This window comes from Phacochoerus africanus, chromosome 2 (genome assembly GCF_016906955.1).
Source record: "Phacochoerus africanus isolate WHEZ1 chromosome 2, ROS_Pafr_v1, whole genome shotgun sequence".
NCBI lineage: Eukaryota > Metazoa > Chordata > Mammalia > Artiodactyla > Suidae > Phacochoerus > Phacochoerus africanus.
This window is the reverse complement of record NC_062545.1, coordinates 43,376,538-43,397,277: the sequence shown is the minus strand read 5'-3', so window position 1 is coordinate 43,397,277 and position 20,740 is coordinate 43,376,538. Positions and strand designations below refer to the sequence as shown.

Below are 20,740 nucleotides of genomic sequence, written 5' to 3'. Positions count from 1 at the left end.
ACATTTAAATGTTACATTGGGGGTACATATTATTTTTTCTTCATATGTAATATAATCATAAGGTGCTTTCCTTAAAATGATTAATAAATCCTGACACCCAATTTAACTTTTTAAAAAGCATGTATGTTTTATAAACTTAAATACATACCAATCACTACCAAATTTTATAAAACTAATCATCAGGGAGATTCAAATCAAAATCACAATGAGCTATCACCTCACATCTGTTAGAATGGCTATTACCAAAAAGATAAAAAGTAAGTGTTGGCAAGAATGTGGAGAAAAAAGCAACTTTATATACTGTTGGTGGGAATGTAAACTGGCACAGCCACCATGGAAAACAGTATAGAGGTTTCTCAAAAAAATTAAAATGAGAACCTATTATATGATCCAGCAACTCCACTTCTGGATATTTAGCTGAAGAAAACAAAAACACAAACTCAAAAAGACACATGCACCCCTATGTTCATTTCAGCATTAGTAACAACAGCCAAGACACAGAAGCAACTTAAGTGTCCATTAACAGATGAATGAAAAAAGAAAATGTGATACAAACACACAATGGAATATCATCCAGCCATAAAAAGGAAATCTAGCCATTTGTGACAACAGGGATGGTAGACCTTGGGAGCATTATGTGAAGTGAAATAAGTCAGAGTAAGACAAATCATGTGTTTTTTGTTTGTTTTTTGTGTGTTTTTTTAGGGCCACACCTGTAGCATATGGAGGGTCCCAGGCTAGGAGTCGAATTGAAGCTGCAGCCACTGGCCTAAACCACAGTCACAGCAATGCCAAATCCGAGCCACCTCTGCAACCTACACCACAGCTCACAGCCATGCTGTGTCCTTTACTCACTGAGTGAGGCCAGGAATCGAACCTGCATCCTTATGGATACTAGTCAGATTTGTTTCCACAAGCCACGACTGGAACTCCAACAAATCATGTTTTTAGAACAAACAAACAGACCAAATTCATATATGCAGAAAATAGACTGGTAGCTGCCAGAGACAGAGGCTAGAGGGTGGGTAAAATGGATAAAAGGTCAAAAGGTACAAACCATCAGTTAAAAAATAAGTCACAGGAATATAATGTACAGCATAGTGGCTACAGTTAATACTGTACTGTACATCTTAAAGTTGCCAAGAATAGATGTTAAAAGTTATTACAAGGAAAAAAAATTGTAGCTATGTATGATGACAAACATTAACTAGACTTACTGGCTGATTATTTCACAATATATACATATACTGAATCATTATGCTGTATACTTAAATACAACGCTTTATGTCAATTATACCTCAATTTAAAAAAAGAGAGAGACAATGAGGACCAGTTTCTTAAGTGACAGGTAGAGAATCATCCAGATTCTGAATCTGATAAAACTAGAAACAAAATTCAAGCCTTCATGCTCCAGGCTAATGTTATAGTACACCAGCTCCTTCATTCCTGTTTCAAGTTTCTTTAGATTGAGGTAGTTTTGCTTTATTTTTATGTCCACTTAACAAATGAGAAGGAAAGTGAAGACCAAGTTAGACATTAAGGTTTCAAGTTTTCATGTTAACCAGTCTCAAATAGTTCTTGTTTTGTTTATCAATGCAATACTTTTAGAGTTTATGACATTTATGTTTATTCCTCTGCAGGGGAAAGGAAATGCAAAACAATCTGTGCCTGCAGACACACTGTCAAGTGCTTGTACTCAGAACATCCACTGGAGGGAAGCAAATACTAGATTTTGCGCCTTACCTGCATTGGTGTTTCACTTTCTTGTCGAAACTCTTCAATTTGCTGCTGTTGCCAGGAGCTAAACTGTAAGAGTCCTCTGTAGTTCTACCTTCCAAAGGGTTTGTCCGCAACTGTTCCGTAAGCCACATCTGTGTCCTCACAGAAGGCTGAATGGGAACTCCACCTACTGCTTGTTGACCAAGCATTAAATATTTTGGAGGTTCAAAAGCCTCTGAGCTTGTCATAAGGGGCTTGCTTTCAGGTAAGGCACTGTATGTCATGTCTAAGGTCTGTCTCCGAAAAGTAGAGGAAGAAGCTTTAACGTCCTCTTTGCCACAGCTCTCAAATTTATATTTGCTGTCCAGAGTTGATGATCGTGTTTTATTTACTTCCTTGTCCTCTAACTTAAGCATCTCCATACTATCATGTAAGCAGCTAGGTCCAATTGTCCTTAGTTGTGATGTTAAAGCCTTGCCTCTCCCTGTCTTTTCCAAACCACTCCTCGCCTGCTCCGTGTGCACAATGCCACCCTGGCTGCAGTTATCTGGGACAGTGAGTTTGGATAAAGATGACCATTTCCGGAGGGGCCGGAAGTCCTTCATGTCTAGTGAAGAGTCCTGCTCCCCTCTACTGTGGTTTCCCAATGTTTGCATGAGGCTTGTACTCCATTTTGAGCCATCTGATGTCAATGACTCCCTATGTTTGGAAAGTGAAGCGCTGGCATTAGACGGCATGACATGGGCAGTAGGAAGAGTAACCAATGATCGACTAGGCTTAAAAGATAATGTGCCACTTGAAGTTGAATGATCTGGAAAGAAACAAGAATGCCAAATTAGCTGTGATTAACAGAAGGAAAAACTAGGCGAAATACAAAATGCCAAAACAAACATCTTGAATATGATTTCACGGCACAAGTTTTTCAGAAGAACTTTATCAAAATGAGGGACTTATTTTTATTACTTCAAATTCGTCAAAAACAAATCAAACATCCTTCAACCATCATTTTCTAAAAATGGATACATAACAAAATATATGCCCATATTTCCCAAGCTAGAACTCTTGGAGTCTACTTTGATTCCTATCTTTCTCTGATCATCTACTAAACCGCCAAGTTGGAAATGTTTGCTTCCAAAACGATTACATAGCTATTGCCATAGGTCAGGCCTTCACATAATATTATTCTACACATAGGAACAGCTGTGGTGGGCTCTATGGAAGCGCAAAACATAATAAGGGCCTCTACACTCAATGGAGTTACCATCAATGCCAAATGACCATCAAATATGACAAATTAAAATCAAAGGTTATCATTTTTATCATATGATACCTAGAAAGGGCACAGACATTTGAAATAGGGAGAGAGGAGGGGGGTCACGAAAGGCAAATTTTACAGTTTATTCTGTATCTTTCCATACTGTTTGATTCATTCTAGAATATATTTAAATATTACTTGTGAACTCTGATATTGTTTTAAAGAAATAAAGCAATAGAAAAAACAAAGGTTTGAGAAAGTCAAGAAAATGAAAATGAGAAAGAGCCAGGCAAACTTATTCAAAAATAGTTTTGAATGGAATGGAATTCCGGCAGCGCTTTGCACAGAATTTATTCACCTGGAGATGAAAGGGGAAAAAAAAATACAAATGGAGGAATATTTTAAAAAGTATTTATACTAGACATTTATCATATTATAGTTTCCCATAAGCTTCTGCAGAGCCTTTTCATACTCCAGAAAATTCCCACATTCTAAGTCCAACATCCCAAAATAAACTTTAGACCTTAAATCCCCAAAATACCATGCAACTTTGATACAGACATTCAGAAGCACCTGCACAAAATTTCAGTTTGGAAGTGAGTCCCATGAGAAATGGGCTCAGTGTGGGGGGACACCATTTTTGGCAACAGCAAGGCATGAGCGCCCCACAATGACAGCAGCAGAGATGGCCAAACCAAGTTCTGGCCTGGAAGTGGCAGCATTTGGCAGCATTGGTGGTTTCCTCCAGTGGGGCAGGAGAGAGAGAGAGTTCTCAGAGGTGACTGAAGCATATAACCTGGAAGGTTCTTTAACCTTAGGGCTGGTTTTCCAGCCTGCCTCAAAAATTGAGTATATATACACAATGGAATACTACTCAGCCATAAAAAAAGAATGACATAATGCCATTTGCAGCAACATGGATGGAACTAGAGAATCTCATACTGAGTGAAATGAGCCAGAAAGACAAAGACAAATACCATATGATATCACTTATAACTGGAATCTAATATCCAGCACAAATGAACATCTCCTCAGAAAAGAAAATCATGGACTTGGAGAAGAGACTTGTGGCTGCCTGATGGGAGGGGGAGGGAGTGGGAGGGATCGGGAGCTTGGGCTTATCAGACACAACTTAGAATAGATTTACAAGGAGATCCTGCTGAATAGCATTGAGAACTTTGTCTAGATACTCATGTTGCAACAGAAGAAAGGGTGGGGGAAAAATGTAATTGTAATGTATACATGTAAGGATAACCTGACCCCCTTGCTGTACAGTGGGAAAATTTAAAAAATAATAATAATTTTAAAAAAAAGACAAAAAGACAAAAAATTAAAAAAATAAAAATAAAAATTGAAAAAAAAAATTTGAGTTGACTGAACACCATTAAATAAATTCCTCATGTGTTCAATCATCTAGTCAGCTTCTGGTAATTAAGAACACTAACTGATCCAAGTATGAAGCCAGGAGAATATGTCCTCAAAAGAAGAAAAACAGGACCTCCTGCTGTGGTGCAATGGGTTAAGAATCTGACTGCAGTGGCTTGGGTTGCTGCAGAGGCACGGGTTCAATCCCCAGCCTAGTGCAGTGGGTTAAAGGATCTGGCATTGCTGCAGCTGTGGTGTATGTCACAGCTGCAGCTCAGATTCACTCCCTAGCCCAGGAACTTCCATATGCCACAGGTATGGCCATTAAAAAAAGAGAGAGAAAAGAAGAAAACCAAATTATCCCATTTATCTGCAGTATGCAGTGTCAAGAAAAGTTGCTCAAGATAATTCTTGAAAGGCAGAGTTGTACCAGTCTTGAAATGCCATGCTACAGAAAGAGTTCAACATTCAGCAAGAAATGTTATGTACCAGTTTCCAAACAAAGGAGTACGTGGCATGATCAAAACTGTACTTAAGGGAGTTCCCATCGTGGCGCAGTGGTTAACGAATCGACTAGGAACCATGAGGTTGTGGGTTGAATCCCTGGCCTTGCTCAGTGGGTTAAGGAACCGGCATTGCCGTGAGCTGTGGTGTATGTCGCAGATGTGGCTCGGATCCCACCTTGCTGTGGCTCTGGCGTAGGCCAGCGGCTACAGCTCTGATTAGACCCCTAGCCTGGGAACCTCCATATGCCGCAGGAGCAGCCCAAGAAATGGCAAAAAGACCAAAAAAAAAAAAAAAACTGTACTTAAGATGATTATTCCAGGAGTTCCTGTCATGGCTCAGTGGTTAACGAATCCGACTAGGAACTATGAGGTTGCGGGTTCAATCCCTGGCCTCTCTCAATGGGTTAAGGATCTGGCATTGCCATGAGCTGTGGTGTATGTCTCCACAGATCTGGTGTTGCTGTGACTCTGTCATAGGCTGGCAGCTACAGCTCCGATTTGACCCCTAGCCTGGGAACCTCCATATGCCGTAGGAGCGGCCCAAGAAAAAGGCAAAAAGACACACACACACACACAAAATGATGATTATTCCAGTAACTGCTGAGGACAGATTAAAGCAAAATGATTGGTAGCAGGAAGACTGATTAATGGATTATTATGGTAATCAGTAGAGGAAGAAAATAGAGAGGAATATGTTACTGAAGTTCAGTTCTCAATAGAAATAGGTCAAATGACCCCAAAGAGTCTATGGACTATTTGTATTAACACATTACAGTATAATCTATATCTATATATGTGTTTGTGTTACTATTCCTAAAGGAATATTTGTATTAAAATCATCATAGACTCTTAAAAATATCTTTAATTTTTTAAAAACAACAAAAAATGAGCTTCATATAAAATTAAAAATTTTCAGACTTACATTTAAAAAATTTGTAAGTAAAAATATAGTGTAAAGTTTAAGAGTAAGTTTTTAAATTAGCATTTTTAGATTCAAATCCTGGCTCTACCACTTAGTACTCACATGTTTTCAAACAAGTTATTTAACCTCCCTGCCATCAGTTACCTCATCCATAAAGTGGCGATGACAACAGTGAAGATTAAATGAAGTAATACATGTATAAAGTACTCAGAATTCCTGGCCCAAAGCAAAATGCCAGTTATTATTACACCACTGAAAAAACTAAATGAAATTATATTTTCAGTATAACAAAGGGCTAAATAGAAGAACTCAAAAAAGAACCTTAAAAACCTAATTTTAAAATAAACAAATCAATAAGCAAATTATCAAACAAGAAATGCAAAAAAAGAATACATGTTTTTAAAGAAAGGATCCCTAACTCACTAAACAGTTAAAGTGCATTCCCTATCATATTCATAAAATTATTAAAGGCTGCTAATACCCTATGATGATAAGAACATAAACTGTTACAGCCTTTGAAAGAAGAGGGGCAATCTATTTGTACACATCAATATTTAGAATATGCAAACATATAAATGAATATATATACTCATGTATATATGTGCATGTAAGTATATATACATATATTCATGGTCCAAGAAATGGTCTGGAGGAATATACCCAAAACTTAATAAACCAAGGTAACCTCTACATAGTAGAAAGAGGAGAAAGGGAGAAAGATGTTTTCACATTTTACTTTGTATATACAATGTTTGATTTTAATTTCTTTCCAAAGAGTATAAATTTACCATTTGGCCAAACTGCTGCAAAGATGTTTTCTTTTGTGACCTGAAAGAATGTGAAATATCTCAAAGAACACTGTTACTAAAATATGAATAATATATCAGGTGAGTGTCTCACTTTTGATGTCACAGCTGAAACTTCTGAGACCAGAGATCACCAGTCCTGATTGCTGCTTACATCTGATAATGTAATAAATAAAGGTAGACCTTCCTGACCACCTCTGCTAGCTCCATATTTCCCAAATGAATAGAAAATCAACAACTGATGATAAAAACCAATCCCACTTCAGATCAGTATTTATTCCTACAAATCTGAAAGCTACTGGTAATAGATGCTGTTCATAGAACATGACACGGAGTATAGAATTTACCCCAGAAGTCACCTATCTGAAGTTCTCAAACTTTAACATACAACAGAATAGCCTAGGATTTGGATTCCTACTACAAAGGATTCTCATGCAGTTAGATGAGAGAGGGTCCAGGAAACATCAAATTTTAATAGGTGATTCTGCTGCTGTATTCACTACAACTCATTCCACGTGGATCTGATTCCAGTTCTGAAGCTCTGAAGCTTAAATATTCAAAGTTCAATCAACACAAGCAGCTGAGTTTCACTGTAAGAACTGATGCATTGTGACATTAAGAACTCATTACTGTCAAAATTAAGGATTAAAGTTTAGTCTATTCATGTACATATGCACATGCATACACATGCACAAACACAATATGAATAAATATTTAACAGTATAAATATCTGAAAAAAGGACGATTCGATCTTAGAATTATCTTAATCAAAAAATAATTAATTTTAACAATTTTAAACACTTTAAAAGTGTTATTATACCTAATGAACACAATCAATTAGAAGTAGACACAATGCAATGCCTAATGTATTCTATTATACTACCTAACTGTAGCCACAAAATCCCAATGCAAGTTATTATGATGGCATCCAGCCCATATCTAAGAACAGTGAAATCTGAAACCAGCAGAAGGTAGTCCTTTTAAAAAGCCCAGAGTACAGGGCTTAGAGCATTCACACAGAGCAAGAGCTAATGGTTTCAGATAGATACCAGTTTAAAGGGAAAACTATAAGAGGACATCACTGTAACCTGATAATGTAAGTGACTTTAATATTTAAGGTAACAATGTTCGGAATTCTAAACAAAAGCCCCAACCTTCTGTTTCACTGTCATGTTATTCTTCTCTGGCAATAGATACCATATTGATTTCTATCTTCTCATGTATATAGGGATAGTCTCTCAGCTCTATCCTTCTTATAGTAAAAAGGAATTAATTTTTTTTTAAAAAACACAACTTCTAGATCTATATTTTAATAAATCATGAGTTTTTACAATTAAAAAAGTAATCAGGAAACTATACAACCCTATAGCCAAATACTCTGATTTAAAATGTAACAGCGTAGGAGTTCCCTGGTGGTTCAGTGGGTTAAGGATCTGATGTTGTCACTGCTATGGCACAGGTTCGATTCCTGGCCCAGGAACTTCCAAATGCTGTGGGCACAGCCTAATTAATTAATTAAATGTAACATCTTAACATACTTATCAATCAATGTAAAACATAAGTGTTTTATATTTTAATAAAAATATTAATCCTAACACAAAGGCAATAATTAAGTTATACACAAAACCTTGACTCTTTTCCCTTCCTAATGTCATGATCATACATAATATAGGAAAAAAAAATTTTACACATTTAATTCCTTTTTTTTTTCTTTTTAAAAAATGAACATTTTCAGAGTTCCCACCATGGCTCAGTGGAAGTGAATCTGATTAGTATCCATGAGGATGTAGGTTCGATCCCTGGCCTTGCTCAGTAGGCTAAGGATTTGGTGTTGCTGTGAGCTGTGGTGCGGCAGATACGGCTTGGATCTGGCATTGCTGTGGCTGTGGTGTAGGTGAGAGGCTACAGCTCTGATTCAACCCCTAGCCTGGGAACCTCCATATGCCATGGGTGTGGCCTTAAAAATACAAAAAAAAAAAAAAATAATAATAATTCTAAGTATCCCCAATATTTTTGGGTAATTTTTAAAAATATTCTAAACTACACTGTTATAGGAAAAAAGCTATATAGAGAATGTCAACAATAACTCAGGCAATTTTCTAGGAATGTATTACATACAAGGCACTGTGCTAAGTATAAAAGACAATGCAAATATATTATTCACAATAATATAAATATAGCCCTTCTCCTAAAGGTTTATAATTTCACCAATACATAAACACAGCTTAAGAACAGGAATAAAGTTTATCATAAGGAAACCACAAAACACCAGACAATAAGAAGCAAGCCAGAGAAAAAAGGCAGATTTTCCATTTAAAAAAAAAAACAAAAAAAAAAACCTCTCAGAATGATAGCTACCCTCTTGACAGCAATAATGGAATCCAGAACACAGTGAAGTAATATCTTCAAAGGGTTCAGAGTAATAATTGGCACCCAAGAACTGTTTGGAAAGGTAAGCTATCTTTCAAAATTGAAGGGAAAATAGGAGTTCCCGTCGTAGCTCAGTGGTTAACGAATCCGACTAGGAACCATGAGGTTTTGGGTTCAATCCCTGGCCTTGCTCAGTAGGTTAAGCATCCGGTGTTGCCGTGAGCTGTGGTGTAGGAACTGTGGTGTAGGTCGCAGACATGGCTCAGATCCAGCGTTGCTGTGGCTCTGGCGTAGGCTGGCGGCTGCAGCTCCGATCAAAACCCTAGCCTGGGAATCTCCATATGTCCTGAGTGCAGCCCTAGAAAAGACAAAAAAATTAAAAAATAAAACAAAATTGAAGGGAAAATATATTTTCTGCTTATCAAAAATAGAGCTTATCTGGGAGTTCCTATCCTGGAGCAGTGGTTAACAAATCCAACTAGGAATCATGAAGTTGCAGGTTTTATCCATGGCCTCACTCAGTGGGTTAAGGATCTGGCATTGCCACCATTGTGTGTGGTGTAGGTCACAGACTCGGCTCAGATCTGGTGTTGCTGTTGCTGTGGCTGTGACATAGTCTGAGAGCTACAGCTCCAATTAGACCCCTAGCCTGGGAACCTCCATATGCCCTGGGTGCAGCCCTAGAAAAGACAAAAAAAAAAGAGCTTATCACGAACAAACTCACTAGCACAACTAAAATTCTAGTTTCTTTCATTAAAGAAAATGAGTCCTTTTAGCAACATGGATGGACCTAGAAACTATCATGCTAAGTGAAGTCAGCCATACAATGAGACACCAACATCAAACGCTTTCACTGACCTGTGGAATCCGAAAAAAGGACAGACAGAACTTCTTTGCAGAACAGATGCTGACTCACAGACATTGAAAAACTTATGGTCTCCGGAGGAGACAGTTTGGGGGGTGGGGGGATGTGCTTGGGCTGTGGGATGGAAATCCTGTGAAATTAGATTGTTATGATCATTATACAACTACAGATGTGATAAATTCATTTGAGTAATAAAAAAAATGAAAAAAAAAAGAAAATGAGTCCTGAGTTGTGAAAAGAAAGGAAGTTTTTAAAAAGAGTAAACCTGTAATTAAATCTCAAAAAACCTCCAATGTTTACATAAAACAACATCTAACTTGTGGGGTAAAAAAAGAGGAGAGAGAAAAACCAAAATATCAACGATGACAACTCAAAACAGGGTGGTATGAGATTCTACCATTATAGATTGTAAGGTCAGCAATGCATATTAAAGTTTCCACATTAACAACTAAAAAAACTGGTAGAGAGGTCGCAACTGTATAGCCATATGTGAAAGAATATAGCTGGATCCCTACCTTATACCTCTCACAAGTACTACTTCAAAATGAATCACAGGTCAGAGTTCCCACTGTGGCTCAGTGGGTTAAGAACATGACATAGTCTCTGCAAGGATGAGGGTTGATCTCTGACCTTGCTCAGTGGGTAGGGAATCCAGTGTTGCTATGGCTGTAGCATAGGCCTCAGCTGCAGCTCTGATTCGAACCCTAGCCTGAGAACATCAATATGCCTCAGGTGTGTCAGTTAAAAAAAAAAAAAAAAAAAAAAGAAGGAATCATAGTCCTAATACAACAGCTAAAGTTTAAAACACTTAGAAGAAACCATAGGTATAAATATTCATGATTAAGTCAGGCAGTGATTTCTTAGATACTACACCAAATGCCATCAAATAAAGAAAACAAAAACAAATTGGGCTTCAATGAAATTTTAAAAATTTTGCTGCAAATGATATCATCAAGAAGGTAAAAGGACAATCCACAGAATAGGAGAAAATTTTCGTAATCACCTAACTTAAACACAACACAATAATAAAAACATGAATAAACCCAATTTAAAAGTGGATGTGAAACTTGAGTAGTCATTTCTTCAAAGAAGATTTACAAATGGTCTTATTAAAACATATGAAAAGATAACATTTTTAATTATCAGGGAAATGAAAATCAAAACCACAATGTAACACCACTTCATACCCATTAGGATGGCTATCATCCAAACGACAGATATTAAGGGTTGGCAAGGATATGGAGAAAATGGAACCCTCATCCAATGCTGGTGGGAATACAAAACGATGTTGGTGATTAGGAAACAGTCTGGGGGTTTCTCAAAAAGTTAAACATAGAGTTACCATATGACCCAACAATCCTACTCCTAGGTATGTATACCCCAAGAGAAATGAAAACATATTCACAGAGGCATTATTCTTAATAGCAAAGAACTCAAAATAACCCAATGCCCATCAACTGAAGAATGGATGCTTAAGGATGGGAGGAAAGATGGAGAGTGTCAGCTCAAGATTTCTAGAAAATGTTCCAAAATTAGATTGTGGTAATAGCTGAACAGGTCTGATAATACATTAAAAAGCATTAAATTGTATACTTTAAATGGGTGAACTGTTATTACTATGGCTCAATAAAGATTGTTTTTAGGGAGTTCCCGTCATGGCACAGCAGAAACGAATCCGACTAGGAACCATGAGGTTGCAGGTTCGATCCCTGGCCTCACTCAGTGGCTTAAGGATCCAGCTCTGCCGTGAGCTGTGGTGTAGGTCGCAGACGCTGCTTGGACCTGGTGTGGCTGTGGCTGTGACATAGGCTGGCAACTAAAGCTCCAATTAGACCCCTAGCCTGGGAACCTCTGTGTATGCCGCAGGTATGGCCCTAAAAAGACAAAAAAAAAAGATTATTTTTAAAGATAGGTATTTATAACTTGTGATAAACTAGAAGTAAACTGTCATGAGAAAAAGTGAATCAAAAGAAGGCAGAAAAGAGAGAAAAAACTTGTGAAAAGTAGACTTAGAGTAAAATATGATAAAAAATGCATAAAAATTTAAAAACCACATTAAATGAAAATCCACTCAAAAGATAAGAACTGTCCAAATCATTTTTTTAATCTAGCTAAATGTTTACAAAAGACACACCTAAAATATCAAGTCATATTTTGGCATTATGGTATTTGCACAGAGCCAAGAATGACTACATAAAAGAATCATACAGAAATAAATGTCATGAACTTATGGAAAACTGTATGTTGTCAGGTATCAAATCATGACAAACATACTTCCCTGAACCACTTGCTCCTATTCTTTATTTCTTAAGTATAGTGAGACTTTTCTATTTTCCTACTGCCAAACATATGGCCTGTTCTAGCTATTGTACTTGATAGTAATAGCACACAATTCTGTATGAATCTTGGTTCTCATTTTGTTATTGTCTAACCACTATTACCAATCACCTTTTTTTCTTGACTGTTTTATATTTTTTCTAAATTGTATTTTGTGAAGTCACTTCAAATCCAATGAGACAGAGAATCTGTGTAAAGTTCTAAAATGACTTGTTTAAAATAATTACAGAAGTCTACTGTTCACAAATTAGTTCTCAAGTCCTTTTTGTACAGTGTCTCTTAGCAACTATTCACAACAAACGAAGAAACTTCTTTCTATAAGCTTATATAAAACAAGATAAAAAAACTGGTTTTTAAAAGGGGGGGGAGTATTTCTGCTCTCCAGATTATTAGCAACTTAATTAAAGAACAATCTGAACAGTTTATTTATTTAATTTAATTTTATTTTTTTTGTCTTTTTGCCTTTCTAGGTCCAGAGCCACAGCAACGCGATCCAAGCCGCGTCTGTAACCTACACCACAGCTCACAGCAACGCTGGATCCTTAACCCACTGAGCAAGGCTAGGGATCGAACCTGCAACCTCATGGTTCCTAGTCGGATTTGTTAACCACTGTGCCATGACGGGAACTCCCTGAGGTAGTTTAAAGAGGTCAACAACTGAAAGCAAAACAAATTTTAAAAGCTGGCAGGTAACAAAGCTCCTTATCATATTTACACAAAAACTTTAGTATTCTTGAATGTCTTTTAAAATTTTGTTCAACTATACCATTTTCTGGATATTTCCTACTAGTTTCGGTTTTAGATTAGGTCTCATCACGCAGTTCACTTGCAAAGAGCGGCAAATGTTACTTCTTCGCTATAAAGATGTTTACAAATCAAATTGTAACTTGATCTCTTAAATTATGGGATATGATTTTTGAAAAGTCAAATATTCTCAGAAAAAAAAAAAACCTGTTACTTTATGAGAGAACAGACAAGAAATTATCATTTGGTCCTCTAGACACCTGAAAGTCTAGGGAAATGTGTAGTCATTAACCTCTTCCCTAAGCTCATGGCTATGTGACTGAAGAGCCTTTTCAGATCAGAAATACATAGGTTGGTAGTTCCCATTGTGGTTCAGTGGGTTAAGAACCTGACATAGTGCCCATGAGGATGTGAGTTTGATCCCTGGCCCCAGTGTGTTAAAGATATGGCATTGCTGCAAGTTGCCAGCAGATGTGGCTCAGATCTGGCATTGCTGTGGCTGTAGCAGAGGGCAGCAGCTGTTGGCTCAGATTCAATTCCTAGTCCAAGAACTTCCATATGTTGCAGGTGTGGCCATAAAAAGAAAAAGAAAAAAAGTACATGAATTCATCACAGTTCTTGAAAATGGACTAAATTCAGCTCTGCTTGCTCAGGTTCAGGCATTCATATTCTACCAGGCCAAGAAGCAAAACGGTAGGGAAAAAAAAATGAGTGAATGAATAAATGAACCAATGAATAACCCTGAAGGTAAAAATGATGTCCTCAAAGATACAAAATATACCTCCAACAAATAATTTTAATTTCTGCAAATCTGCTGTATCTGTAATGCTCTTATATGCCATGTTTAAATCTTTAAATTTGAGTATTTTAACAAGTAATGTAAATCAACAAGAAAATTAAGTAGAGATGGGGAACAAAGGGAAAGAGCTGCTTAGTTTGCAAAAGAATCTGTCATAATTATTTTAAATATTGACTTGAAATTATTTGATTTCACAAGCAAAAAGAAGTATTCTGTACATAACCTTTGACCTACTTCCACATGTAAATGAAGAACTAAGCCCATAAAGGTTAAATTACTTGCCCAAGTACAGATCTCAAAATAGAATCCTGGTCTCTGGTTTCTCAGTCTAGTGTTACCTATACTATCCTACACTACACCTCTCTTCTTCCCCTCTAGTTTCTCCCTTCAGGAACAGATACCTAACAGTGCAGTTAAGAGCAGGGCTATGGAGTTAAGACTTGAAGAAGCTCAGCTCCACACTTGATTAGCCAGCTATATAACCTCTGATATGTTATTAATCTTTTTCATCAGCAAAAAGATTGATTATAGAATGATTCTATAATGAAAAAAAATTATCATGTATAGAAGTAAAAGACCTCATATTGCAAAAACGTATGGTATATATTCTTAATAATGTTAAGGTCAACTGATCCACTATTATAATCTAATAAAACCTAATCACTATAATAAAACACAACAAAGACATAGAACACTGGGAAACTTTTATGACATCTTCCAAAATTTGTGGTTGCCTAGGGTTGGGGACATAGGGATGTTGCAGGGTGATGGCTAAAGGGAGTGAGGGTTTTCTTCAGGGTAATTGAAATGTCCGAAAATTGATACAGGTGACAGATATACAACGCTGTGAATATACTAAAAGCAGCTGAGTTGTACACTTTGAAAAGATGAGTTATATGGTATATAAATTACATCCCAATAAAGCTGTATAAAATGAAGAATATTTGGTTTTCATTGCCTAAATATCTCCTGAATCATTTCATTTTCTCCTTTCCTACTGTCTCTTTTTTATGCACAAGTCACCACTGGCTCCTAACTAGATGCAAGTGGTCCCCTGGCATCCTGTTTTGCTCTCCTCTGATTCAGCACAGAATGTTTTTTCACCTCCCAGTTTTGACATGTTCTCTCAGCCTAGACTCCTCGCTTCCCTTGTTTTAACTTGTCAGTTCCTACTCATCTTTTCGGGTCTCAGCTTCAACATCACTTCTGCCAGGGGGCCTTCCCCTAATCCAGTGGATTTAGGAATGTTCCCCTACCCTGTGTACTCTGCCTATCATACTACTCATTTTTTATGATAATTATTTTCTGTCTATCTTCTCCACTAGACTTTCTGTATACGATGAACAGAGAAAATGTCTGTTTAATTCTAACCTCTAAAACAGTACCCGACACACAGTAGACACCCAGTAAATACTGCCTACATGAATAAATAAATGACTGAACAAGTCCCTACCTACCTTACAAAGCCTTAGCTTCTTCGTAAAATAAAGACAATGCACCAAATGTTAACTTGTCTGATTTTTCTTCCTTTCTGACATATATTCACAGGATGACCTCAAAATTCATACTATTCATCAGCCCTATTATTTCTTAGTAAAAACAACTAACTAATAAAGATATGATTAAATTGAAGTCCATTTTTATCAGTCCCTATTTGAAATAAATGAGGTTAATTAGATAAGAAAATTATCTCTGATACAAATTAGCAGTTGGGAATTATCAAAGAAAAAAATATTTAACGGTATCTGTACCTTTTTAAAATAAAATATATAAATATGCTTGAAAATTAGCCCCAAATAGACTACTAGAAGCTACGTTTAAGAACTCAGATTTAAAAAGATAAAAGAACAGCACGCAATCCTGCCTCTCAGACACCATATAGTTCAGGAGAGGAAGACTATCCTGTAGAAGATTATGAAACCAAGCCGAAGCAAAAATTAAGTTCTTTTGCAGCCTCAGGGTCTTAGAGCCCCAGTCCTACACTCCTCTTGCTTCTCCTTTAATCATTCAACCCTGGCACCACATCTAGGTTATGGCCCCACACAAGTACTATATGCATCAAAAACAAGTCCCTCTCAAACTAATTCTTTGCCAACAGCAGCTATTTACGTGGCCTTCAGGTCTCAGCAAAAAAAAACCTAGGAAGAAATTGGTGATCTGCTGTGTAGCTTATGTTACAATTTGGTAGTCCTACAGGCACATCTATGCTCATGTCACAGATATATTTTCTCTCAACCTGGAATCTGACACCACATGAACAAATCACCACAGCTAAAAAGTGGTGCTGTTAAATTAGTGTCCCAACTTATTAAATATAAAAATCTCACACCTTTATTTAGCATTATTTGAAATCTCAAAATACCTTGGTTAAAAGCAAATCATTCAATGTTAACTTTAGAATAGTTTTCTGTGCTGGAGTCCCGTCCCTGCTGAGATTCTGATGCAATCCTCTTCTCCATGTTGATCTCTGCAATTCTGCAGTTCTTAAAACAGTATTCAATAACTATTTATTAGGTGAGTAAATGAACAAACTACTAAAAGGTTCATGTTAGGAAAGATAGAAAAGTATCTCTATTTATATATTGGTCATTTATAAAACTGGATATTTCTAATTCCTAGAACATTTATAGCCTGTAAAATAAATATATTCTACACTTACGTAATAATTTAAAATTTTTACAGAATTAAAATAGAACACATTAAAATTAAAAAGAATGCACTTTTTTTCAGATGATTCACAGAATACTTTGAGGATTTGGAAATGGCCAAAGAGCACTGCTTTGAACATCACTTAAAACCAAACACTATAAAGCAGAGAGGAGGTGGGAAGAGTGAAGGTCTGACTCAATAGGACTTTTCAGTTTGTTAAAGGTTCGATGACTTACTTCACAGGTGTACTGATTACTTAAAGTAACATATCATAAAATTTAAGTAATATTTATTCATGTACTTTGACTTATATCCCCAAAATTAAATTTACACTTAGTATATAGAGGTGTATCTATTTAAACAAAATTGTCTTTTTAATAAAGAGAAATTAATTACTAAGGTAAATAAAAGAACCTCAAATTTATTACTATAGGTTAAGCATTTGAATTGTATAACATAAGCACAATGTTATTATTTGCAAAGAGCAGCCAAAACTTCAGAACCTTATGGCATGATAGGCTTTTTTCTCCTAAACACTCAAATTCCAATCTTTTTTTTTTTTGTCTTTTTAGGGCCGCACCCACAGCCTGTGGAAGGTCCCAGGCTAGGGGTCTAATAGGGGCTGCAGCTGCCAGCCTATGCCACAGCCACAGCAATGCTGGATCCAAGCCACATCTGCATCCTGCACCACATGGCAACGCTGGATCCTTAACCCGCTGAGCAAAGCCTGGGATCAAACCCGCAACCTCACGGTTCCTAGTCAGATTCGTTTCCACTGTGCCACGACAGAAACTCCCCAACCAATCTTTATGTATGAAAGACTACTACAATCACATTCTTTACCTGCTCACTGTGATGTGAGTTACGCACTGGTCTAGAAGCCAACTATGCTCTGAGGCTTCAGGAGAACATTCCCTCTTCCTCATAATTAAGTCTGAAGGCCTGAATCTTGCACCCGAAAGAATTTCAGCAAGAATTACTGACATTATTCCTTTTCCCCATTCCCTAACTGAGCAGCAAAACTTTAGAACTTCAAGAATTCTCCAAACTAAAATCTTCCATAACCTAAACTTTTACACCCCACCATAGTCATCTTAACTTCTTCTGCCAAAGGAACAAGCCAATCCCACCGCAGTGAAGCTATTGTCACTGTCAAAATGATAAAAGTGTGCTCTTAGTACACACAGACTGACAGAAGAATATAATTTTTCACAGATAACTCTACTGATATAAATGTCTATTATATTAAATTTTTTTTTTTTTGTCTTTTTGCTATTTCTTGGGCCGCTCCAGCGGCATATGGAGGTTCCCAGGCTAGGGGTCTAATCAGAGCTGCACCACCTGCCTACGCCAGAGCCATAGCAACGCGGGATCCGAGCCACGTCTGCAACCTACACCACAGCTCACGGCAACACCGGATCGTTAACCCACTGAGCAAGGGCAGGGACCGAACCCGCAACCTCATGGTTCCTAGTCGGATTCGTTAACCACTGCACCACGCTGGGAACTCCCTATTATATTAAATATTAAGTGGGGTGACAGGAGCTATTTTTAGAAGCCAATATTGTTTCTACTGGGAAATACATACATACATGCTCATAACATCTTTGAAAGTAAAACCTTTACAAATTATACAGTCAATATCAACACGTTCAATAGAAACAAAATGCAATCTAAATTTGTAATTTTTTATAGTAACCACATCAAAAAAAAGTAAAAATGAAAAGGTAAAACTAACTTTAATAATATCTTTTATTGAATCCACTATATCCAAAATATTATATCATATAATTAATATTAAAATGTATTAATAAGATACTTTACATTATTTTTCTATACAAAGTATTCAAAATCCAGTGTGCATCTTACATTGGACTAGGCACAATTCAGGCATCCAAGAGGCAGCACATATTACCAGCGGCTAACATATTGGATCACACAACTCTATACTATTGTTTTCCATAAACTAAGGAAATAAGAGTGACTTACAATAGCTGCAAATATTTTATTTTATCAAGTATAGTAAGTAAATTGTGATAAGAGTTAAATCAGTTTTTCTTAATAGCCTTGTGTAGCATATAAATTATGCAGTTATTTGCTACGTATACTGAGGCTTTTACAATAATCAGTCTTTTAAGAATTCAAATACATTCACATACTTCACCCAAAAATTGTCACAGCAAACCAAAATAATGCAGCACTTTGTGCCACAGCCTCAGAAATCAAGATGGAATATATACCCCACTCCAAGACAAACATTAATATTAACAGAGTTAAAGACAGCTAACTAAAATATTCTGCAGACACACTCTAAAACAAACCTAAATTATATTTAGGAACACAGGTCCAAATTTCATGAATGTTATTCAAAATTAATATAATTATATGCCATAATAATTCTCAGCTAGGGGTTTTAGTCAAAGGAGATGAACATTTTTAAATTATTCTATTGTATTTGGAATTTAATAAGGACAGATTTGCTTAGTTTTATAAATGAGAAAAACAAACACTTCATAGATCTATGGTTAGTGGATGACAAAAAGATTTATAGAATCAAAGGCCAAAGTATGTAAAGCATACATATATAAGTAGCCATATGACACTCATAAGAAATAATCTAATACACAGTATGTTTTAAAGCTGACGTTATAAATATCAACCTATTAGTTATGTTCTAATGCAAGCATTATTTCCAATATTTGATAATCCTCCACAATGAGCCCTCTACATTAAACAGATATGTCACAAAGGAAATCCAACAATGAAAAACAGAGATTACAACAATGAAAACTAGAGACTCGAAAAACTAACCAAAGAAGAGACAGTAAAAAAAACAAATGAATAGCTCCCACAAAGTAAAAACCATGAGAACTTCAGAAAGATATACATTCAGGAAGGAAAACTACAACTAGCTGGAATCAAGTGTTATATCAGCAAACACACCAAGCTATTGTTCTAAGTAAATAATTTTTAATATGCCTGCTAAAACTCTTTTCTATTTTTAGGTAACATTTTAAAATGACTATTTTTTTTTAAAAATAGGAATAGCCTTCACCTTTCCTGACAGTCAACAATAAAGGCAACCAAGATCATTCATTATCAGCACTATCATTCAAACCATGATTCTGATTCATTTTCCACAGAAGCCCCCCAAGTTTCTATTAGTCAGTCTCACAGGGTCCTACTCAAGCTTACTTTCATGCACCATTCTTATGCTCATTATCCTTTTCTAGTATTCTTCACCTATTTGTCCCTTGTCTTTAAACTTGACACTGCTTCATCCACACAAAATAGCCTCTAAATAATTCTACCTCCTACTATAATCTCTCCTTAAACTCAAGGGATACTTTGTCCATTAGAATATTCTGTACGGTGCTCTGTAACATACCAGTAAAATTATTCACTGTTTTATGCATTAATCATTTAAAAAAAGCAGGGAAAGGAGTTGGGAGTTCAACTTAGGTAATGGCAACAACTAATAGAAGACAAAAAAAGTAATATCTTCATATCAGCCCAATTCAAGGAAAAAGTGAAGAAACAATGGTCTTCCTCTCTAGAAGATTAAAAAGGCATATATTTAACACCTGATGAATTACTCAGTAAGAAAAGCAGTGATATTTGCTGTTAACCCAAATAAATTTGTTTTAAATTAATTCAAAGAATAAAGAGAAAAGGCAGTTTTCTAAACAGCAATAGAAAAGATGAGTAATTATAGAATAATACACAGCAGAATCAAAGAGTTCCTGGAGATTATAAAAAAGATACTACTATAATCATACTCTCAATGAAGTATTTCAGTTCTTCAACCAGTCATTGTGAAAAGGACAGTATCCTAGCCCTGATATTGTGTGGCCTAGTCTGGGGAGATAGAAGGGAAACTTTTTAAGCTCTCCCTGGCTGAACTGAGGAAGGAAAATTTTCAGCTGGTCCCAGATTAATGCCATTAATATTCTATGGAGGCTGAAGTAACTGATTATAAGAAGATTATTAATACTGAGTTTTTAAGCCAAAGCTTAATTTAAAAAGCTAAAGAACTTCTCTCTGAATCTCAAGTAAATTTTTGAGAAGTCATAATATAGGAACAAAGTTAACAGAGCACATGATTTGCTTAAAGCAATTTTGCAATAGCACTAAGAAAATCCCAGAGCATCCATTCTATAACTTTCAAATTTTCAGGTCTGTATCTTTCCCATATTACTCTCTCAAAAAAAAAAAAAAAAAGTTAAGTTTTAAAGTTCACTGACAAGACCAAATAGCTAATAACACATTTTTTAAAAACCCTCAAAGCAGCTTCCTACTTTATTATCAACTCTACTTAGTTCAAATTCCTCTTCAAAAATTTTCTTTTTCTATTTATTCACATGGATATAAATAGAGAGTGTTGTGGTTTGAACTGTGTGCCC

The 20,740-nt window shown here is 36.2% G+C and overlaps 1 protein-coding gene across 1 annotated transcript in view; it reads right to left on the bottom strand.

Annotated features, from left to right (window-relative positions):
- Positions 1-20,740, bottom strand: part of CEP85L (centrosomal protein 85 like) — a 164,335-nt gene that overhangs the window by 113,318 nt on the left and 30,277 nt on the right. Inside the window, 2 exon segments of the mRNA XM_047759656.1 lie at positions 1,744-1,799; positions 1,802-2,530. Of these exon segments, the coding sequence (XP_047615612.1) occupies positions 1,744-1,799; positions 1,802-2,530 (785 nt within the window).